Source organism: Cydia fagiglandana, chromosome 14 (genome assembly GCF_963556715.1).
Source record: "Cydia fagiglandana chromosome 14, ilCydFagi1.1, whole genome shotgun sequence".
Lineage (NCBI taxonomy): Eukaryota > Metazoa > Arthropoda > Insecta > Lepidoptera > Tortricidae > Cydia > Cydia fagiglandana.
The window spans coordinates 7,535,727-7,553,591 of NC_085945.1; the positions used below are offsets into that span (position 1 = coordinate 7,535,727).

Sequence of the window (17,865 nt, forward strand, 5' to 3'; positions counted from 1 at the left end):
GGGTATATAGTTTTCACTTACCGCCTCCAGAGCTTAAGCCCAATTTTTTTTTCTGTCGATATATCAACATAATAGAATTGCAGAAAATATAATCACTCATTTATATAATATACAATTGGGGAATATACCTACATTGTTTATTTCTAATTTTTAATTCGTACCTACAAATTTCTGCGTTGTTTCTTATAATGGGCCTATCTATCATCTTCGGATGTGTGCGCACCAAAAATCTGTTCTATTTAACCCCAATGCACGTAAGGTTGCATTCATGCCACATACATACCTAAGTTCACTTTTGAAATCAAGAAATCGAAGAGTTCAAGTCGTAGTAGGAAACGTGTTACACTAAACCTATAAAATACCATCACTTTAAAAGGTTTGCCTTTCGGCGAGATATTTGTAATATTTCGGACGTAAAGCGGTTTCAAAAGGCTTTGTTTACGTGAAACCAATGGACGGACCAACACGTATCAACTTAACATGTAAAGTGGTGGTTTTCTGTCGAGCTTACGGTAAACTAAGCCGCTTTTCTCCGCTTTTGATTTTCGTAAATATTTCGTTAAATCGTCTGTTCGGCTCTGGAGGGAATTTTCCCATTGGAAATCATGGACATAATATGTACTTTATGACACAGTTACTAAATAAAATGAAAATACTACTTCTTAACTGACGTATTGAAGTCACATAAGTATAGAAGATAATGCCGCGAAGAGGAAAAAAACACTCCAAAATAAACCAGGAGATGAGTAGTAGGTTCCCATTCAAATGTGACTTCAATACTAGAATTAAACAGTTTTATTTTTATTTTAATGTAAAGAACAGTTACTAATTTACTGGTTTACATTGTAGCATTTAACTTGTGATCGATATTTGGTAGTTTTTTTACTCTCCTACGAAAAGGAAGATATTATTTTTGAAATTACTAAAAGTATTTCAATAGTTTGTGTATTAAAAAAGTCGTTCATTTTAGTTATAATAATTACATACAGTTAGATAATTTTACAATAATTATTTATACATTTTTTTGCGTTTTCAATAAAGAAGGAAGTTCGAGAAAATTTAATTAATTAATAATTGCCTAACTTGTTGAATAAATAACTTTAAGATAAATTTCTGCAAGTACCACATTTGTGGACATACACAATTTTTTTAAAATTTTTCAATGAATATTTAATACCTTTAAAATTATATTTAATGTTAGGTAATCGCTTTTTCACACCACGCGCGTTTCCCGAGAATGAGGCGCCGTGTGCTGTGTTCAGCGTTGAATAAAAAGTATAAATAATGGAGATACAGTTCTGCAAGTATGGAATGTTTTATTGGAAATATCCTCCTCTTTTATAATATTAAGTTTGGTTTCTTAAATATTACTACTTTTTGAGATATTGGAGAAATAAAAAATAACTACTCCCCCCCCCCCTTATTTCGTTTTATAACCTTTGATATTTTTTGTGTCCTAATACACCGTTTTCAGGATCTCGAACAGACTAGTATGATCTCGCGCCATATTGCGAAATTTCATTGGAACTAAATTTTTCATACTAAACTGAACTGTCACCACATAACAGCGCCCTCTTGACAATAATCATATACTTCTGGTCGGGCTTTACCATTTTTCGGCTGTATCATAAAGTTGGTGAACGGTCTAGTCTTTCAGGTCGTTCGGCTGTCTGTCGTGAACTGGTCTGATTTTTGTCTTGTAATCGTCACGTTAAATTTTGAATTCAAATCTCGGTCGTTCCAAATATGTATTATGTCAGTCAGCCAGGCCCTCTGAATGGAGTGGGCAGTACACATAAGTCCACGTTCAGACGGGCTTTAATGTAAATCTGGGAACGGTCCGACCCTATAAAAACAGAATATATCTTACAAGAGTATCCACTTAAATACAAATTTATGGATAGTTTAGTTTTTGTAAAAGTAGCGAAACGACGTCGGCATGTTGTTTTAAATATATTGTTTTTTACTAAAGGTACTGACTGTAATAGCAGTCGTTTATACTATTAAGCGGATTTAAATGACCTGTTTTACCCGAAATTTTTATGTGTAACACGGAGTTGTTTACTGATTCCGGGGAAAATAGGCTAGGCTAGGGCTAAATCCGATTTATGTTAATATGCAATTATATTCGTAACCTATACGAAAAAAAAGCAGACACACCCAGAGTTCTCTACCAGTTCACATGGTCTGCCGAAAACATCGAAAATCGAAATTTCGGGCGGGCCTATCAGTCGAAAAACCGCGAAATTAAAATAAATAAATTTTGTTGTCCAAAGTTCGCGGTAAGCTCTCATATTCAGAATTCGTGTACAGAGTGAAACACACCACTAATCCTCGCATTAGGCACTGGTCCCACCGCGAGCTAGTAAGCTATGAGCTATCGGCTATAAACACGAACAAAAGATAAGCACTCCCGTGTAAATAAAAGAGACACGGCGATATTTATAGCTCACCGCTGGGCGAGTAACTATAAATATCCGTGTCTCTTTTATTTACACGGGAGTGCTTATCTTTTGTTCGTGTTTATAGCCGATAGCTCATAGCTTACTAGCTCGCGGTGGGACCAGTGCCTATCTCTAGTGGAAAATAACTACAGTAGAATAAACTTCGAACAGGTAGAAGTAGGTAGAGTAGGTACTCACACTGCTAACTTCACAATTTCAACTCGTTATAAGTTTGTATCGTGTTTGCTGGTTGTTTGAGTTATGGCTTGATTCTGTGGCATTGTCTCGTCCGATATAGGGCAGGAATTAAACCGGAACACGGCCACCTTTATACAGGGTGACCCAAAAATAAGTACATTCCCGTTGCCAGGGAGGTTTTGGGATTATACTGACCAACTTTTACTATGGGACCAACCCCGAAATATCGAAAAAAAAAATTGGCTGTTTCATACATTTTGGCTGGTCTATTTTCTATGGGAGGGTAATTTTTTTTGCGATTTCTGGTTGGTCCCATAGTAAAAGTTGTTCAGTATAATCCCAAACCTCCTTGGCAACGGGAATGCACTTTTTTTGGCCACCGTGTATACAAGCTATGTATTGATGAGAAATTTACTCGCCATAGATTAATTATTAATTATCTGTCTGTCATATCATGCTTTAATTAAATTGGAGTGCGGTTAACAGATGCTGCAGGATCAAGAGATTTGACTAGTGATGTGCCGAGAGTAAAATACCATTAACGGTATTTTACCATTTGTAAATATTACTAGTAAATTACCATTCTTACCGGTAATATTCCCAAAAGCGGGTAATATACTCGTACTTGAACGCTTACGTTATAATTGAATTAATTTAATTTAAAACATGTAGAAATGGCTTAATTATCTTTACGTCTCTTCCACTCGTAGCATCAGCTATCTCTTTCACTCAATCTTAGCGGAGTTGCGAAGCAATGTAGTACATATTACGCTGTATCCCGTAAGTACTGGGCTATAACCTAAAAAATCGAAGTTCGTCAATTGCGGGCGTTTTTCTGTCACTAAAATAAATAAATAAAATAAATAAATTAATAAAATATATAAATTAAATAAATTAATAAACGAAATAAATTAATGAAATGAATCAAAATCAAATAATTAATAACTAATTAATTAAATAAAATAAAAAATAAATAAAGTAATAAAAAATAATAATGAAAATAAACAAAATAAATCACATAAATAACATATAAAAACAATGTCATTGTACTACACCTTACCTACTCATAATAAAAATGTGATGATTATTATTAAATCAATGTGATTTTTTAAACTTTCGCGTTTTAAATACATATTAACTCACATTATAGACGGGTCTAACGCGAATTATATTCAATTACCTTTATTTACCGACGTTTCGACACAGGTTTCACTGGTCGTGGTCGCGGCTGACTGATTGTCCCAGCAAAACAAACCAAACTTTTCCATACACTTTTCGTCGGGTAGATGCACAAATCTCTGTTTTGACATTTTGCTGGGACAATCAGTCAGCCACGAGTTTCTCTGTGAACTACATCAAATAGACCCGTATGATATATCTAAAATAATAGAAAAAGAAGTAACAAAAACATCGTTCGAAAAATTTATAAGTAAAATAATAAACACACTTAAAAAATTTAATAACACATAAACATATATAATATGTTATATACGTAAATAAAGTGCCCAATATATATACACATATAATTATATATAATATTTTATATACCTAAATAAACTGCATAATAATACATTCATAAAAACTAATGAAACTAAGTAATAAAAGTTATAGGCCGCCCGTATTGAAAGCGAGGACCTACAACTATAATAATAGTTAAAAAAAAAAAAAACAGTCAGCCGCGACCACGACCAGTGAAACCTGTGTCGAAACGTCGGTAAATAAAGGTAATTGAATATAATTCGCGTTAGACCCGTCTATAATGTGAGTTAATGTGATTTTTACATTTTCGTTTTAGTTTTACTAAAATTCTGGTATTATTCATTGAGTGGTTTTGACTGGAACTGGTTTTGACTACGCCCACTTGCCCAGACAAGGGGAATACTTCCTAGTAATATTGGTAAAATACCGAGTAACATTGGGAAAATTACCAGTAGTATTGGGAATTTACTAGAAAAGTAAACCTATGTTGATTTTTTGCACTTCGTATGATGCAGTTGTTGACAAGTAATGATTTAATGTAAAACAACTTATGTTGACATTTACTTAATTTGAATATTACCGTAAATTACTGATTCTGGGGAATCTTACCGGTAACATTACTGGGAATTTTCCCACCTTGGGTATTTTACCGGTAACGGCACATCGCTAGATTTGACTGTATACCTCTTGAACCTGTTAACCCCTGAATTTCGCCCTGAAGTCACGGACAAAATTCCTAATCTACCAAATGAAGCGAAGTCTTATTTTTAATTACCTAGGGGTGTATTTTTCATGTTTATTCTGTGTCTGTTAGATTAGTATCTTAAAAATGGTTAAACCCGTATTCTTCACTTTATGTGTTTGTGTGTTACGAGGTTTGTGGATGTTTGAGGAGAAGATGGAGCTGGTTAAAGAATTAGAGGGATCAAATTGTATGTAAATATTTGACGGACTGGCCTAGTCGGTAGTGAGTGTGGTGACCCTGCCTATGAAGCCGATAGTCCTAGGCCTAGATGGCCGAAGGTTCGAATACCGGTAATTAAGTGCATTTATTTGTGTGAGGGAACTGATGAACACAGTTATTTGTTCCCGAGTCATTTGTGTGTTCTATGTATTTAAGTATTTGCATATTATATATCATTGGCTAAGTACCCACAACACCCTTAATGAGTTTACTGTCGGTCTTTGTCAATTTGTGTAAGAATGTCAGCGCGAACTAGGTACTATTAGTAAACAGGTATGTTAGTTGGGTGTAACACAATTTCGAAAGCACTCCTTGCAGCAACCGCTAAGTGGTAAAAGGAGACTTGCATATACAAAGCGGTCCTATGGGGAGCGCACACATTACGGACCTTCATGACAACAAACAAAATAATACAATTAATACCCAAGTTTCCTTTACAGATGAAAGTTCTACGCGAAGAAGTAAGGCTTTTAAATTGCCGATTTGCAGAAATAGTTGACTCGCTCCATATTTGTACGTAAGGGCTGATTTAGACGGCGAGCGAACTCGCATGCGATTTTAGTTACATTGCGGACTATCGGTTACTTCCAATTCAGCCGACCAATCAGATATCGCAGTGTAATGCAACTCGCATGCGAGTTCTCGCACTGTCTAAATGAGTCTTAAGCTCAATAACGGCAATGCCTAATTGGATCCAATCGAAATTCAAATTAATTGATCTCAACCAAAATCTATGTCATGAAGATTCTGTAGGTACCTACGCTGCACAGCTTCTTTTTTTCTAGGCCCCAGCTATCATAAACGCAATCCCAATCTCAAGTTACACGCTACGCTCAACGCCTAAATATTTATACTTAGATTACTTACCAAAATGTAACAGGACTCAGGCCTTTGCCCAGTAATAGGACACTACAACAGGCTAATTAAAAAAAAACAACGGGTTGCACTCCGGGACTGCCGACAGAAGTAAAAACTCAATGACTAGGCCAAAATGTCTGCAGATAGTCTACTAACTAACTGTCTACTAAGGTCGCCTCCAGAAACTCGCGAACTAAATTGACATGAGTTTGACAAATAAAATGATACCAGGAATAGCAAAGAAAAAATAGTCACGGGTATATGTCGATAAAATGATATCGATAAGTAGGTAAGTTATTGCAATTACTACCCAAGTCATAGTTATAAAGGGGTCACAACCGATTTCGATTTATATGAATGTCACGAGAAAAGTGGTTGATTCAATTGTAAGATTGTGATGTGACGTTACCGATCAAATCAGGAGGTGCGGATGCGAAACTGACAAATTTCTATCCTAGAGTCGGACCAAGAAAAGTCTGCAGCGGATTTGACAGCCCACGCAGTGTAAGTGTTATTTATACGTCATAATTTCATAAAATTTTGACGTTTAAAATAACTCGTGCACTGCGTGGGCTATCAAATCCACTGCAGACTTTTCTTGGTCGGACTCTATGCAGGTTTGGGGGCAAGTTGTTTGTTTCAAGATCTCGGTTGTCGCCATAAATCTAAAATTGGTGACTTAATTTTATACATGTGACCAGTAGATGACACAAATTAAATGAGAAATTAATCACATTGTACGAAATATTTCCCCATCAGGGCCGGCCTTTTTTTGTATTTTGAGCCAAAATCACTGTTTCTATGTTATCACCTTACTTGTTATTCTAGCTGTAAGTTTTCCTAACAAATGAAACAAAATAAATTCCCTTAAGCTCTATGAAAAATGGTCCAAACCATACTCACAAATAATCAACTGGATCAAAGTCAAAATACAAATACTTACCAATCATCATAGCGGTCTCTCTAAGAATTAGAGGAACGAGAAGAAGGATAGTAAGATTTGGATCTGAAGACGGCTGTGGAATACCCATCCTTGAAGATTAGATTTCTCTTCTTTCTACCGCACAACTGTTTTTTAAATACGTTTAAAATTTGTATTATTTAACGTAATAAATAAATATCTATTTAATTACAATAATATGTTTATCCAATATCCTTATTGTCTCTATTACTATTAAATTGCACAATTTTCGAAATACCAAGTAACTTGTAAAATAAATTACTTAAAGATAAACTGACCGCGCAACAGTAGCGCCCCTAGCGGTGAATTCTCGCGATATTCTCTAATTCAAACTTTTTTGAAAATATCGATATGCACAGCACTGGCCAAACTGTGGTATTATTTGTGCACATTGACCTGTCAATTTAGTTCGCGAGATTCTGGAGGCAACTGTAGACATAGTCTGTAGGCTACTGTCTAATAAACAGGACTCAAGGCGAACTTGCAACAATAGATACATAATCCCGCATCTCACCAAAATACCAGTGGTAAAATTAATTTACCGATTCCTACCGGAAATAATAAATATCTTATTTCTTTCAAGGAAAATTGGATGGATATTTATCAAGATATAAGAAAGGAAATTACATTTTCCATTAATTTAACCTAATTTGACAAATATAAGGAACAGATCTGACGTTTATCCTATTATAAAGATACGTATTTATCTTTTGGAAGTTATGATTTTCTGTTGAATTTGGCAAATTAGATGGTGTATCTCTGTTTGTCTTTTTACAAGCGTTTATTTAGTTTCACCTGGGGGCCGATTTTTGAATTTCGATCGCTCGATTTTGTCACTCGAAAATCGGTAGAAAATGATGTTATGCTAATTTTTGAAATACGGACTATCGAAATTTGGAATCTATTGGTATTGACCACTCGATTTCAATTCTATAAGTATAATTTAAATGCCTAGTAGTGGAGATATTATTTAACGAAATACACGAAATCGAGTGGTCGAATTTCAAAAATCGGCCTCCTGACCGTTGTCTGTCTGTGTGTAATCAAATCTTGCAAGTTAAATTTGGTCCACTTCCCGGTTTCCGATTGAGCTGAAATTTTGCATGCATGTATAAATCAGATGACAATGCAATATTACGGTACCATCGAGCTGGTCTGATGATGGAGACAGGAGGTGGCCATAGGAACTCTGTGATGAAACAACGCAACCTAATTGTGTTGGGGGTTTTTAGAATTGTCTCGATATTAGTTGTCTGTCGTAAGAAAAGTACAGTCAGCGATAAAAGCTTGTACCAAAGATGAGATTTTTGCCAAAAACTTTTACTGTGATTATTAAGAGTATATCTGTATAGGTACCTATTTGTCTTTTCAACAATGTACCTACCGTAAATTCATGTAACTTTAGTCCACACGTTACAACTATGGTCAAAATTCAAGTTCCAGTAAAATATTTATATAATACCTATAAGTATTTTTCAAATTATGTATGTTCAGACTGTTATAACTTAATCACAGAATAAATAATAGTACTAGGTACAGAACACTCACTCTCTAACAAAACACATCTGTCACGATCAGCACAGATATGGCCGCTAGGTGGCGACAGCGCCACGCGCGGCTTCGGTTTATAGAAACTTTATTTGTCTAAGAAATTACAGGAATTTCACTTATAAGACTACATAAAAATAGTTAACTTAAAAATTATAAGTTACGCAATAAGCAAGCACTTATGACAATGTTCAATAATAAGTAAGTAAGTAAATATTCTTAAATACACAGTTGCATTTGGATTTAAACTAATGATTCAAACACACAGAATAAAATTAAGATTGGACTCTAATGGTCTTAACATAAGGTTTAGATTTAATTGGTTAGTAATAGGTACATGCGAGGGTATCTTTTTTGTTCGACTCATGGCTGCCAGCCTTGTTTACGGGGCCAGTTAAACCCGACCTTTAAGCAGTAGTTAATTATCGGTTGTCGTAATGACATTATTTTAATAAATTAATTGATATTTATATTTTAAATATATGTTTGTATGTAAGTTAATAGAGTAATTTTATCCTATATATATATATATATATATATATATATATATATATATATATATATATATATATATTATCTTTTCCATTTTTTTTTTATTATTATTTAAAGAACATTTGTTTATTTTACGCTTTTTTAATAAAACCAGTGTATATGTATATTTTAATTGAGATGAAAATAGGAGTGTTAAGCCTGTTTTTTATGCATATATGTATTAATTTTATATTACGTTCTATGTAGGTATATATATATATATATATATATATATATTTTTCATTATAAGGACTGGGGACCGATTTTTGAATTTCGATCACTCGATTTCGTCACTCGAAAATCGGTAAAAAACGGCGAAATGCAAATTTTTGAAATACGAGCGATCAAAATTTGGAAACTAGTGGTATTGACCACTCGATTTTAATTCTATTAGTAGAATTTAAACGCCTAGTAGTGGAGATATCATTTAACGAAATACACGAAATCGAGTGGTCGAATTTCAAAAATCGGCCCCCTGTTCAGTTTACTAAGCGGACACTCTTACACCTCTTTTAATCGGCGAATTTAAAATCAATTGACGTACAGCTCATAACAATATAATTAACAATCCCTTATTTATCAATTGCTACATATTTGTTCCCATAATAGTCAAATATTTTTCCCGAAGGACCGAACAAATTTGGAACATAGCAAGTTAGTTCTGCAATAAGGATGCACAGGCTAGTATTCACTGCGAAAAATCGTAAATATGTGCAAATTTTCCAAGTTAAACGTGAATAAAATAATTAAAACATTTGCAGAGCATCATATGCTTGAAGATTTTACAAAATCCCGGCACAGAAGCGGCCCGGCCAATCCAGGAACAAAAGTATTGTCATGCGGCTGTTAAAATCAATAAATTACTTATCGGTTCGCGAAATTCCTAAGACAGCAGGCGTTAGAGTAGGCACAGATTAAAATATAAGAAGTATGTACAGTAAATGGACCCATAGAAAGAAAAAAATGGACAAAAGAATTACAGAGCAGCGAAAGCAATCGAAAAAAAGAAGCGTCAAACTTTACTACATTTTACATTAAGATAAATTTCGTAGCATTTTAATGGACAACGGAAAATGCGTAAAATGTTGCTGTAGTACGTTACCAATGGCCCTGATGCTACCATGCCGTTGTAGAAGATCATATATTCGACGAGGAGAGTAACATCAAAATTGACCAATTCATGAAGAAAGTCCTTGTCTGGCAGGCAATTGGTTCCTGTGGCCTTAAAAAGTTTGTTCTATTTTGCGACATGAACTTTGGTTGCGACATTTACAGAAAATAATGCATCTAATAACGAGTACTTTCCGTCTATCAGACGCATAATGTCACCTCTTCATTTCGGCCTGATTTGGCAAGTGCCCACTATGCTGGTCAGAAAGTGAAGCTACTGAATTTGAAAAACATTGATTTCGTTCAAAAACAAGTCAACTCATCTAATTGCCCGGAGCTCCACTCCATCGAGTGGCACTAGATCAATGTGAAGATGCACTTAAAAAAGGGTAGATGAGAAGCTAAAACATTGAAAGAATTCAAACGAATGTTGTTTACAACTTGTCAAAAAGTGTCAAAAATTGATGTGCAGGCACATGAACGGCGCAACCGTGTAAAAGTACGAAAATCTTACCGATGTTATTATATTATACTATATTTACATTAAAATGTTTTGCGTTGGTTTCCGTTTTTATTATATTTATCTAAATAAAGCGATTCCAGAATTAGAAAAATGTAATTTATACTTTTTTGTGTGTCCGCTTAGTAAAATGAACAGTCCTTAGTAATTAGTTTAGCTTTTTAGATCTACAGTTTTTTTTTTACATCTGTTTAAATTAAATATATACAATCGCAGAAGCAGGTAAATAACTTTTATTATCTAATTTTTTAATTTTGACAGGTGTTATTAAATTAATTTTTTTTTTAAAGTTTTTTTTTTTTTACTGATGATAGTTTAGATAAGATGATATTTTTAGTGTTAACTGTTAAGTATGTGATATTGTTTGTAACATGTAATTTTAATTTGCTTTTGAAAGTATTAAATGGTTTGATATCTTTCAGAGTTTTAGGTAGGTTATTATATAATTTAGCACCATCATGCATCAAATTTAGGGTTCCGTATCTGGTTCTAGGGAAACGTAGTGCTAAGTGATCCGCGTTTCTGAGTTTTATTCTTTGGTATTTACTTTTTGTGTTAAAGGTAATTTCCGAATGTATAGTACCATCTAGTATTTTACGTATTAAGAGACATGTTTTATATACGTGAATTTGTTTTAAGTTCATGAGACCTGTTTTTTGATATAGTATTTTTGTAGGTGTTAGATAGTCATAATTGAATAGTATTTTAATTACTTTGTTTTGCGCAATCTGGAGATCTTTGAGATTAGTCATTGCTGCATTGCCCCAGATTTCAGCAAGGTATTCCAGGTGAGGTTTAATAAGGGCATTATAAATATTAATACGAACTTGTTTAGGCAGGCAGTTTGAAATATTGCGCATAGCAGCTGTTAGGGACGTTATTTTAGGTTTTGTTTTAGCTATATGTGCTTTCCACGTGAGTTGACTGTCAAGGATCAAGCCTAGGTACTTTTCGTGGTCTTTTTTTTCTAACAGTTCGCCATTTATATACAAGTTAAGATTTTGTTCAATTTTTTTATTTTTAGCTGAAAAGATAACATAGCACGTTTTAGCGGTGTTAATAGTTAATAGATTACTTTGAAACCAGTTGAAAAGTAGGTCTAGATCTTGCTGTGCCTGTTGGATTATACTGGAGAGCGAGGATCCAAAATAAAACAAACAAGTGTCGTCCGCATATAAGGTTAAATGGCCCTGGAGTCCTGCTTCATGTAGATTATTAACATATATTAAAAAGAGCAAGGGACCTATAATAGAACCTTGTGGTACACCACAATTTAAAGGCAGGGGAGAGCTTTCATGCTGACCTAGTTTAACTATTTGATGCCTATTTGTAAGGTAGGACTCGAATATGCTGTATGCCTTGTCTTTTATACCGATTTGTTTTAATTTATTTAAGAGCAACGGGTGGCTGACTGTGTCGAATGCCTTTTTTAGGTCGACAAAAACCCCTAATGCAATATTTTTTGAGTCTATATTGTTCTTTAATTTAGTAACAAGGTCTATAGTAGCAGAAGTTGTATTGCTTTTTGGTCGGAAACCGTATTGTCTTTTAAACAAAAATAGAATGGAATTTAGGTAGTTAAATAGTCTGTCATGAATAATTTTTTCGAAAATTTTAGAGATTGTCGGTAAAACGGAGATTGGGCGGTAGTTACCAGGCTCCATTTTCGACCCAGACTTGTAAATTGGCGAAACTTTAGCGATCTTGAGGGAGTCTGGAAACTCGCCATTACTGAAGCACGTGTTTATACAATCAGTTAGTTCATTTGCTATTGAATTTTTTATGCATTTCAGGGTCTTTGTATTAATACCGTCTACTCCAGCACTTACGTTTGACTCTAGGCAAGTAATGATTTTTAATATCTCATCAACTGAAGTTGGTTTTAGTTGTTGTAGCTCATTTTTACAGTTAGTATTTATATCTAAGGTTACATTATTTATTTGTCTAAATCGAGTTGGAATATCGTTAGATAAGTTAGAGCCAATAGTTGTAAAATATAGATTAAAGCACTCGCAAATTTGTTGTGGTTCTGTAAATATTTTATCTTGATACTGGAGTTTAGGGGGAATGTAATGAGATGTATTTTTGTTTTTGGACAACGCGTTTATAAGGCTCCACATCTTCTTTGGATCATTTTTGCACTTAGCAAATGCGCTATGGTAATAATTCTTCTTAGTTTTGGTGATGTCGGCTGTTAATTTGTTTCTCTCTTGTATAAACTTCTTACGTATTTCTTCGTTGTTAGGTTCTTTCTTTAGTTTTCGCCACAGTTCGTTTCTTGTGTTAATCGCCGAGATAATAGTTTGGTTAATCCAATCATCCTTGGGAAGGTTCAATATTTTGGTTTTTACAGTCTTCGACCGTTCTATAGCTGTCTTGATGTTCTTTTCTAGTTCGGAGTAAGCATGGTCTTTGTTTGTGAGGTTTTGATCCAACATTATTTTGTTTAGTTTATCATAGTCCACAGCCTCATATTTTATTTTGTTTTTTCGTTTTGGATATCTTTTTAATAGTTCTAAGTATATGTGTTTGTGGTCGGACATTGCTGAGTCTATGATATGGAAATTAAAATGATCTTCTAGTAGATTGGTATAGACGTGGTCCAGGATCGTCTTGCATGTTGTCGTCTCACGGGTGCAGAATTGTTCTTCGATTTTATTCAGGATGCAATAACCGGATTCTTCGACTGTAGAAATGTATTGTGTTGTTGTTTGGTCACGTGACAGGAGGTTAATATTAAAGTCGCCAAATACGATCGATCTCTTGTGTAGTTCAAGTTGCTGTTCAAACGTTGTTAAAAATTCGCTAAGATTTGTTCTACCGGGCCTATATACCACTCCAATATTGAGGTTATGTTTTGTTAGTGATACCCATAGATAATTGTTTCCTCCTGAGTATTGTTCAAAAGTCGAGATGTGATCAATGCTGTTGTGGATAAATATTGATACACCACCGCCTATTGTGTCAGTCCTTGTACTAAAGTAATGAGAATATCCTGGTAGTTGTAGTAGTTTGGCTTCATCTTCTGTTTTTATCCAGGTTTCAGTAAGCAAAACTAGGTGTGTTGTTTTCGGAATACTTTTTAGAATACACTGGAGCTCATCGAATTTCCCTGGTGTAACAATGCTTCGCACATTAGCATAAAGGAAGTTAAGGGAAATCGAGTTACAGGATATTTCTTGGTATTTGTCAAGTATATAATAGTTAACTTTGTCGGATTCAATTGATGTGTCGCCGTAGGTAATTGTTGGCGATAAAGTCTGAGGGCCCATTAGTTTTTTGGAGGTTGTTCTATAATCGCTGGGTTACCTTTTATGTATTTAATGACTAGATTTTGTTCACCGTTTTTCTGACGCTGTGATAGTTCGTCCCGAAGGCACTTTAAATATTGTTGTTGTTTGTAGGTCTGATCTGCGTAAATTTTTATTCCAGTTTTTATGTTACTCCTTTTAGGTAGGATATTTAGGGCAATTTTGTCTGTTTCAAAACACGCTTTGATTGGGCGGTTCGTCTTGTCACCGGTTTGTTTACCAATTCTATAAATTTTCAGCGGCGCGGGGCAGTTCATGTCTACAGCCTGAATAATTTTCTGTACTTCGTTTATGTCGTAGTTTATTTTGTCAGATTTGTTTTCTGCGCTCAGCTCCGGAATACCGATGATAATAATATTTTTCTGCCTTTGCGTCCGATCCTGGAGCTCCGTAAGAACTTGTTCATAGTCTACCAAGTTACATGACTGCGATGAGGATGGCTGTGAGTTTTTTACAATATCCATGTCACTTCGGAGACAGTTAATACTGGTTTGGTTTTGAGCACACTGAGTTTTTACCTGGTTTAATTCAATTTTTAGGTTATTTTGTTCTTCAGTCACTTTGTTTGTAGATACCCTTATTTCACTTATTTGGTCCTTTATTTCCGCGATGTCTTGCTGCATTTTACTCATCAACACGTTTTGGGAAGCGGTGAAATTATTCAGGAACGATTTCATATCAGCTCTGAGACATTGAATGTCTTCCCGTAATGATAAGTCCGGGTCGGGTTCTTTACGCTTTCTAAACGTTATTTGAGGTTTATCTGAAGGATCTTCATCTGCTAGTTTTGATAAGTCGGGTTGGGATCCTCCGATGGAAGTTTTAGGCGAACGAAGTGTCACACTCATAATTGCACGAGTTTGTATTTTAGTCCGTATTTGTATGCAGTTAAGGCTCAATACACTATTGTTCAGGTAAGAAACCGCATACACCACGATGCTGTCGTCAAGTGAGTTAAGTAGTAAACAACACGCCAACGAATGGTCGTAAGTCCTTTTCACTCGCACAGGAATATGAACACTATTACTATTATTTTAAGAGTCAGTTTCTTTTTGAAGGGATAATTATTAATATTTTAAATAATAGATGCACTGTGGACACGTCCGGCTCGCTTGCTTACCGCGCTATCGCCGCTTATGGCAAACCCCAAAATTGGGGTCGAACGGATGTACTAAAGTTACCTGTAGCAAAGCGACGAAATCGCGGAGTGAGCCAGCCTGACTAATCTGACTATAGTATAATTAATTACCTGATTAAAAGTAGAAAATATTACAACTAGGTCAACCTAACCTTCTATAAACGAAACAATGCACATTGGATAATCAGCTTCATACCACAATAAGCCTAACCCTAGACATTTGTTACGATAACTTTCGCATGTTCGTATTTTATCTAAACATCCTAGCTTAAAAAACAACGTTACTACACAGATAATACGGTTCTTTTTCTAAAACAACATCAAAGCCAATAGATTCAATGATCATATTGGTTTCTTGCTAGTGAAACGGTGTATTACAGAAGTAATTTCCACAAACTCGCACACCGGTTTTATATTCCAATTTGAACTTTACGCAGCTAGAAATAGGGTTGGTTATCCTACAATTCAGTTAGTGATGACATATTTGTTGATTAAACTCCCAGCGGGGGTTGTATTGTCTGTATCGGCATTGGTACCGTCTGTGTATTGGTTAGGGCTGGTACAGGCGGACTGCGCAAAGCGGAGGCAATTTATATGAAAACCGCACGCTGACTGCACGCCAACTGCACAGTTTCTTTACAAATTGTGGTCCGTCTGTGCCGACCCTTAGTCTATGTCAGTTCCTGGATATATGGATACCGCATTTCAAATCTTTGTTGGCGCACCTTTACCTTTCAGTGGTATCCAAGATTAGATACGAGGTTTATTTACAAGGTTCTGTGCAGTTATGTGCCTTTCCATTTGTATTTTTAGGTATTTCTACTATCTGTCATTTTAATTTGATTTTTTAAGATAATGAAGATCAAAATTAACCTAATAATGTTTTAAATCGGTTTTATATTGGGACTTTATCTCTAGAGAACTCTTTTTCTGGCTTTAATAACGCGACGCGATCTAAAAAAATAAGAAGTAATAATGGTCTTGAAAGAGTTAGTTATTATTTAATTTTGGCTTCATCTTGTTTGGACGATTAGGTAACCTAGGGTAAAATGTAGTAAATATAATAATACTAGCTGTTGCCCGCGACTTCGTCCGCGTGGAATCTTTATCTTCAACATTTTACATCTTTGGTACCTATAATTTTCATATCCAAGCAATGTTGAAATTAAGTACTTTTCTTTTTTAGCAAAGTTGTATGAAGTTTTAAGTCAAGTGAATTTTGATGTTGGTTGCTGAAATTACTTTTCTTGTATTCTCATAATAGGTACCTATTATGGGAATATGCCCTTATACAAAGATTCAAGTTCCGCACTCACAAAATATCCAATCCCCATACAAACTTTCAACCCTTTTCTCACCACCTTGGGGGATGATTTACAAAAATGCTTGAATTAGTTTTCTTGTATTTTAATTTAATACCTTTTTACAAAGTTTCAAGTTGCTAGCTTAGAATAAAATTTGCACCCGAAGACGAACTTTCATCCCCTTTTTAAGCCCCTTAGGGGTTGAATTTCCAAAAACGTTGCAATCACTTTTTTTTGAAATCGGCTATTATGCCTTTCTAAGAAGTTTCAAAGCATTTGTAATGGATTAAAATTTTCAACCCCTTTTTAACCCTTTATAAGGCAGAGGCGATATATCGACCACATACGCTCAATCAGAAATTCAACCATACTGTTTTAATAATAGGGCTCAAAATCGTTTGCATTAATTGAATATTCAACTTGCTTTTAAAATAGATTTTTGAAATGTAGGCTTCTGATAGCTGCAACAAATTCTGCGATAGCACGTCCCTGTCAACGGGCCTTATAAAGGGTTAACCCTGTTAGGGGATGAATTTTACAAAACGCTGAAATTACTTTTCCTGTCTTCTAATAATATCCCTAAATACAAAGATTCAACTCCACCACTCGAAAATTTTTTTGATATCCATACAAACTTTCCACCCCTTTTTCACCAACTTAGGGGATGAATTTTAAAAAACGCTGAAATTACTTTTCTTGTATTTTAATAATATATCTTTTTACGAAGTTTCAAACTCCTAGCTCAAAAGAAAACTTGAACCCCATTCAAACTTTCATCCCCTTTTTAACCCTGTTAGGGGATGAATTTTACAAAACCCTGAAATCACTTTTATTGTCTTCTAATAATATCCCTAAATACAAAGATTCAAGTCCCGCGCTCGAAAAAAATTTTGATATCCATACAAACTTTCAACCCCTTTTTCACCACCTTGGGGGATGAATTTTCTAAAACGCTGAAATTAGTTTTCTTGTATTTGAATTTGATACTTTTTTACAAAGTTTCAAGTTCCTAGCTTAAAATAAAATTTGCACCCGAAGACGAACTTTCATCCCCTTTTAAACCCCCTTAGGGGTTGAATTTCCAAAAACGTTGCAATCACTTTTTTTGTAATCGGCTATTATGCTTTTCTAAGAAGTTTCAAAGTATTTGTAATGGATTAAAATTTTCACCCCCTTTTTAACCCTGTTAGGGGATGAATTTTACAAAACGCTGAAATTACTTTTCCTGTTTTCTAATAATATCTCTAAATATGTACAAAGATTCAACTCCACCTCTCGAAAAATTTTTTGATATCCATACAAACTTTCAACCCCTTTTTTACCACCTTAGGGGATGAATTTTCAAAAACGCTGAAATTAGTTTTCTTGTATTTTAATAATATATATTTTTACGAAGTTTCAAATTCCTAGTTTAAAAAAAGACTTTAAGCCCATACAAACTTTCATCCCCTTTTTAACCCCCTTAGGGGTTGAATTTCTCAAAATCGCTTCTTATCTCT

The 17,865-nt window shown here is 34.6% G+C and overlaps 1 protein-coding gene across 1 annotated transcript; it reads right to left on the minus strand.

Annotated features, from left to right (window-relative positions):
• Positions 1-1,760: 1,760 nt before the first annotated feature.
• On the minus strand, positions 1,761-14,772 carry LOC134670996 (uncharacterized). The gene is made up of 4 exons (XM_063528817.1): positions 14,145-14,772; positions 12,841-13,299; positions 12,268-12,381; positions 1,761-1,846 (listed from the first exon to the last, which is right to left on the minus strand). Exons 1-4 carry the CDS (start codon positions 14,770-14,772, stop codon positions 1,761-1,763), a joined length of 1,287 nt encoding a protein of 428 aa, XP_063384887.1.
• Positions 14,773-17,865: the final 3,093 nt, after the last annotated feature.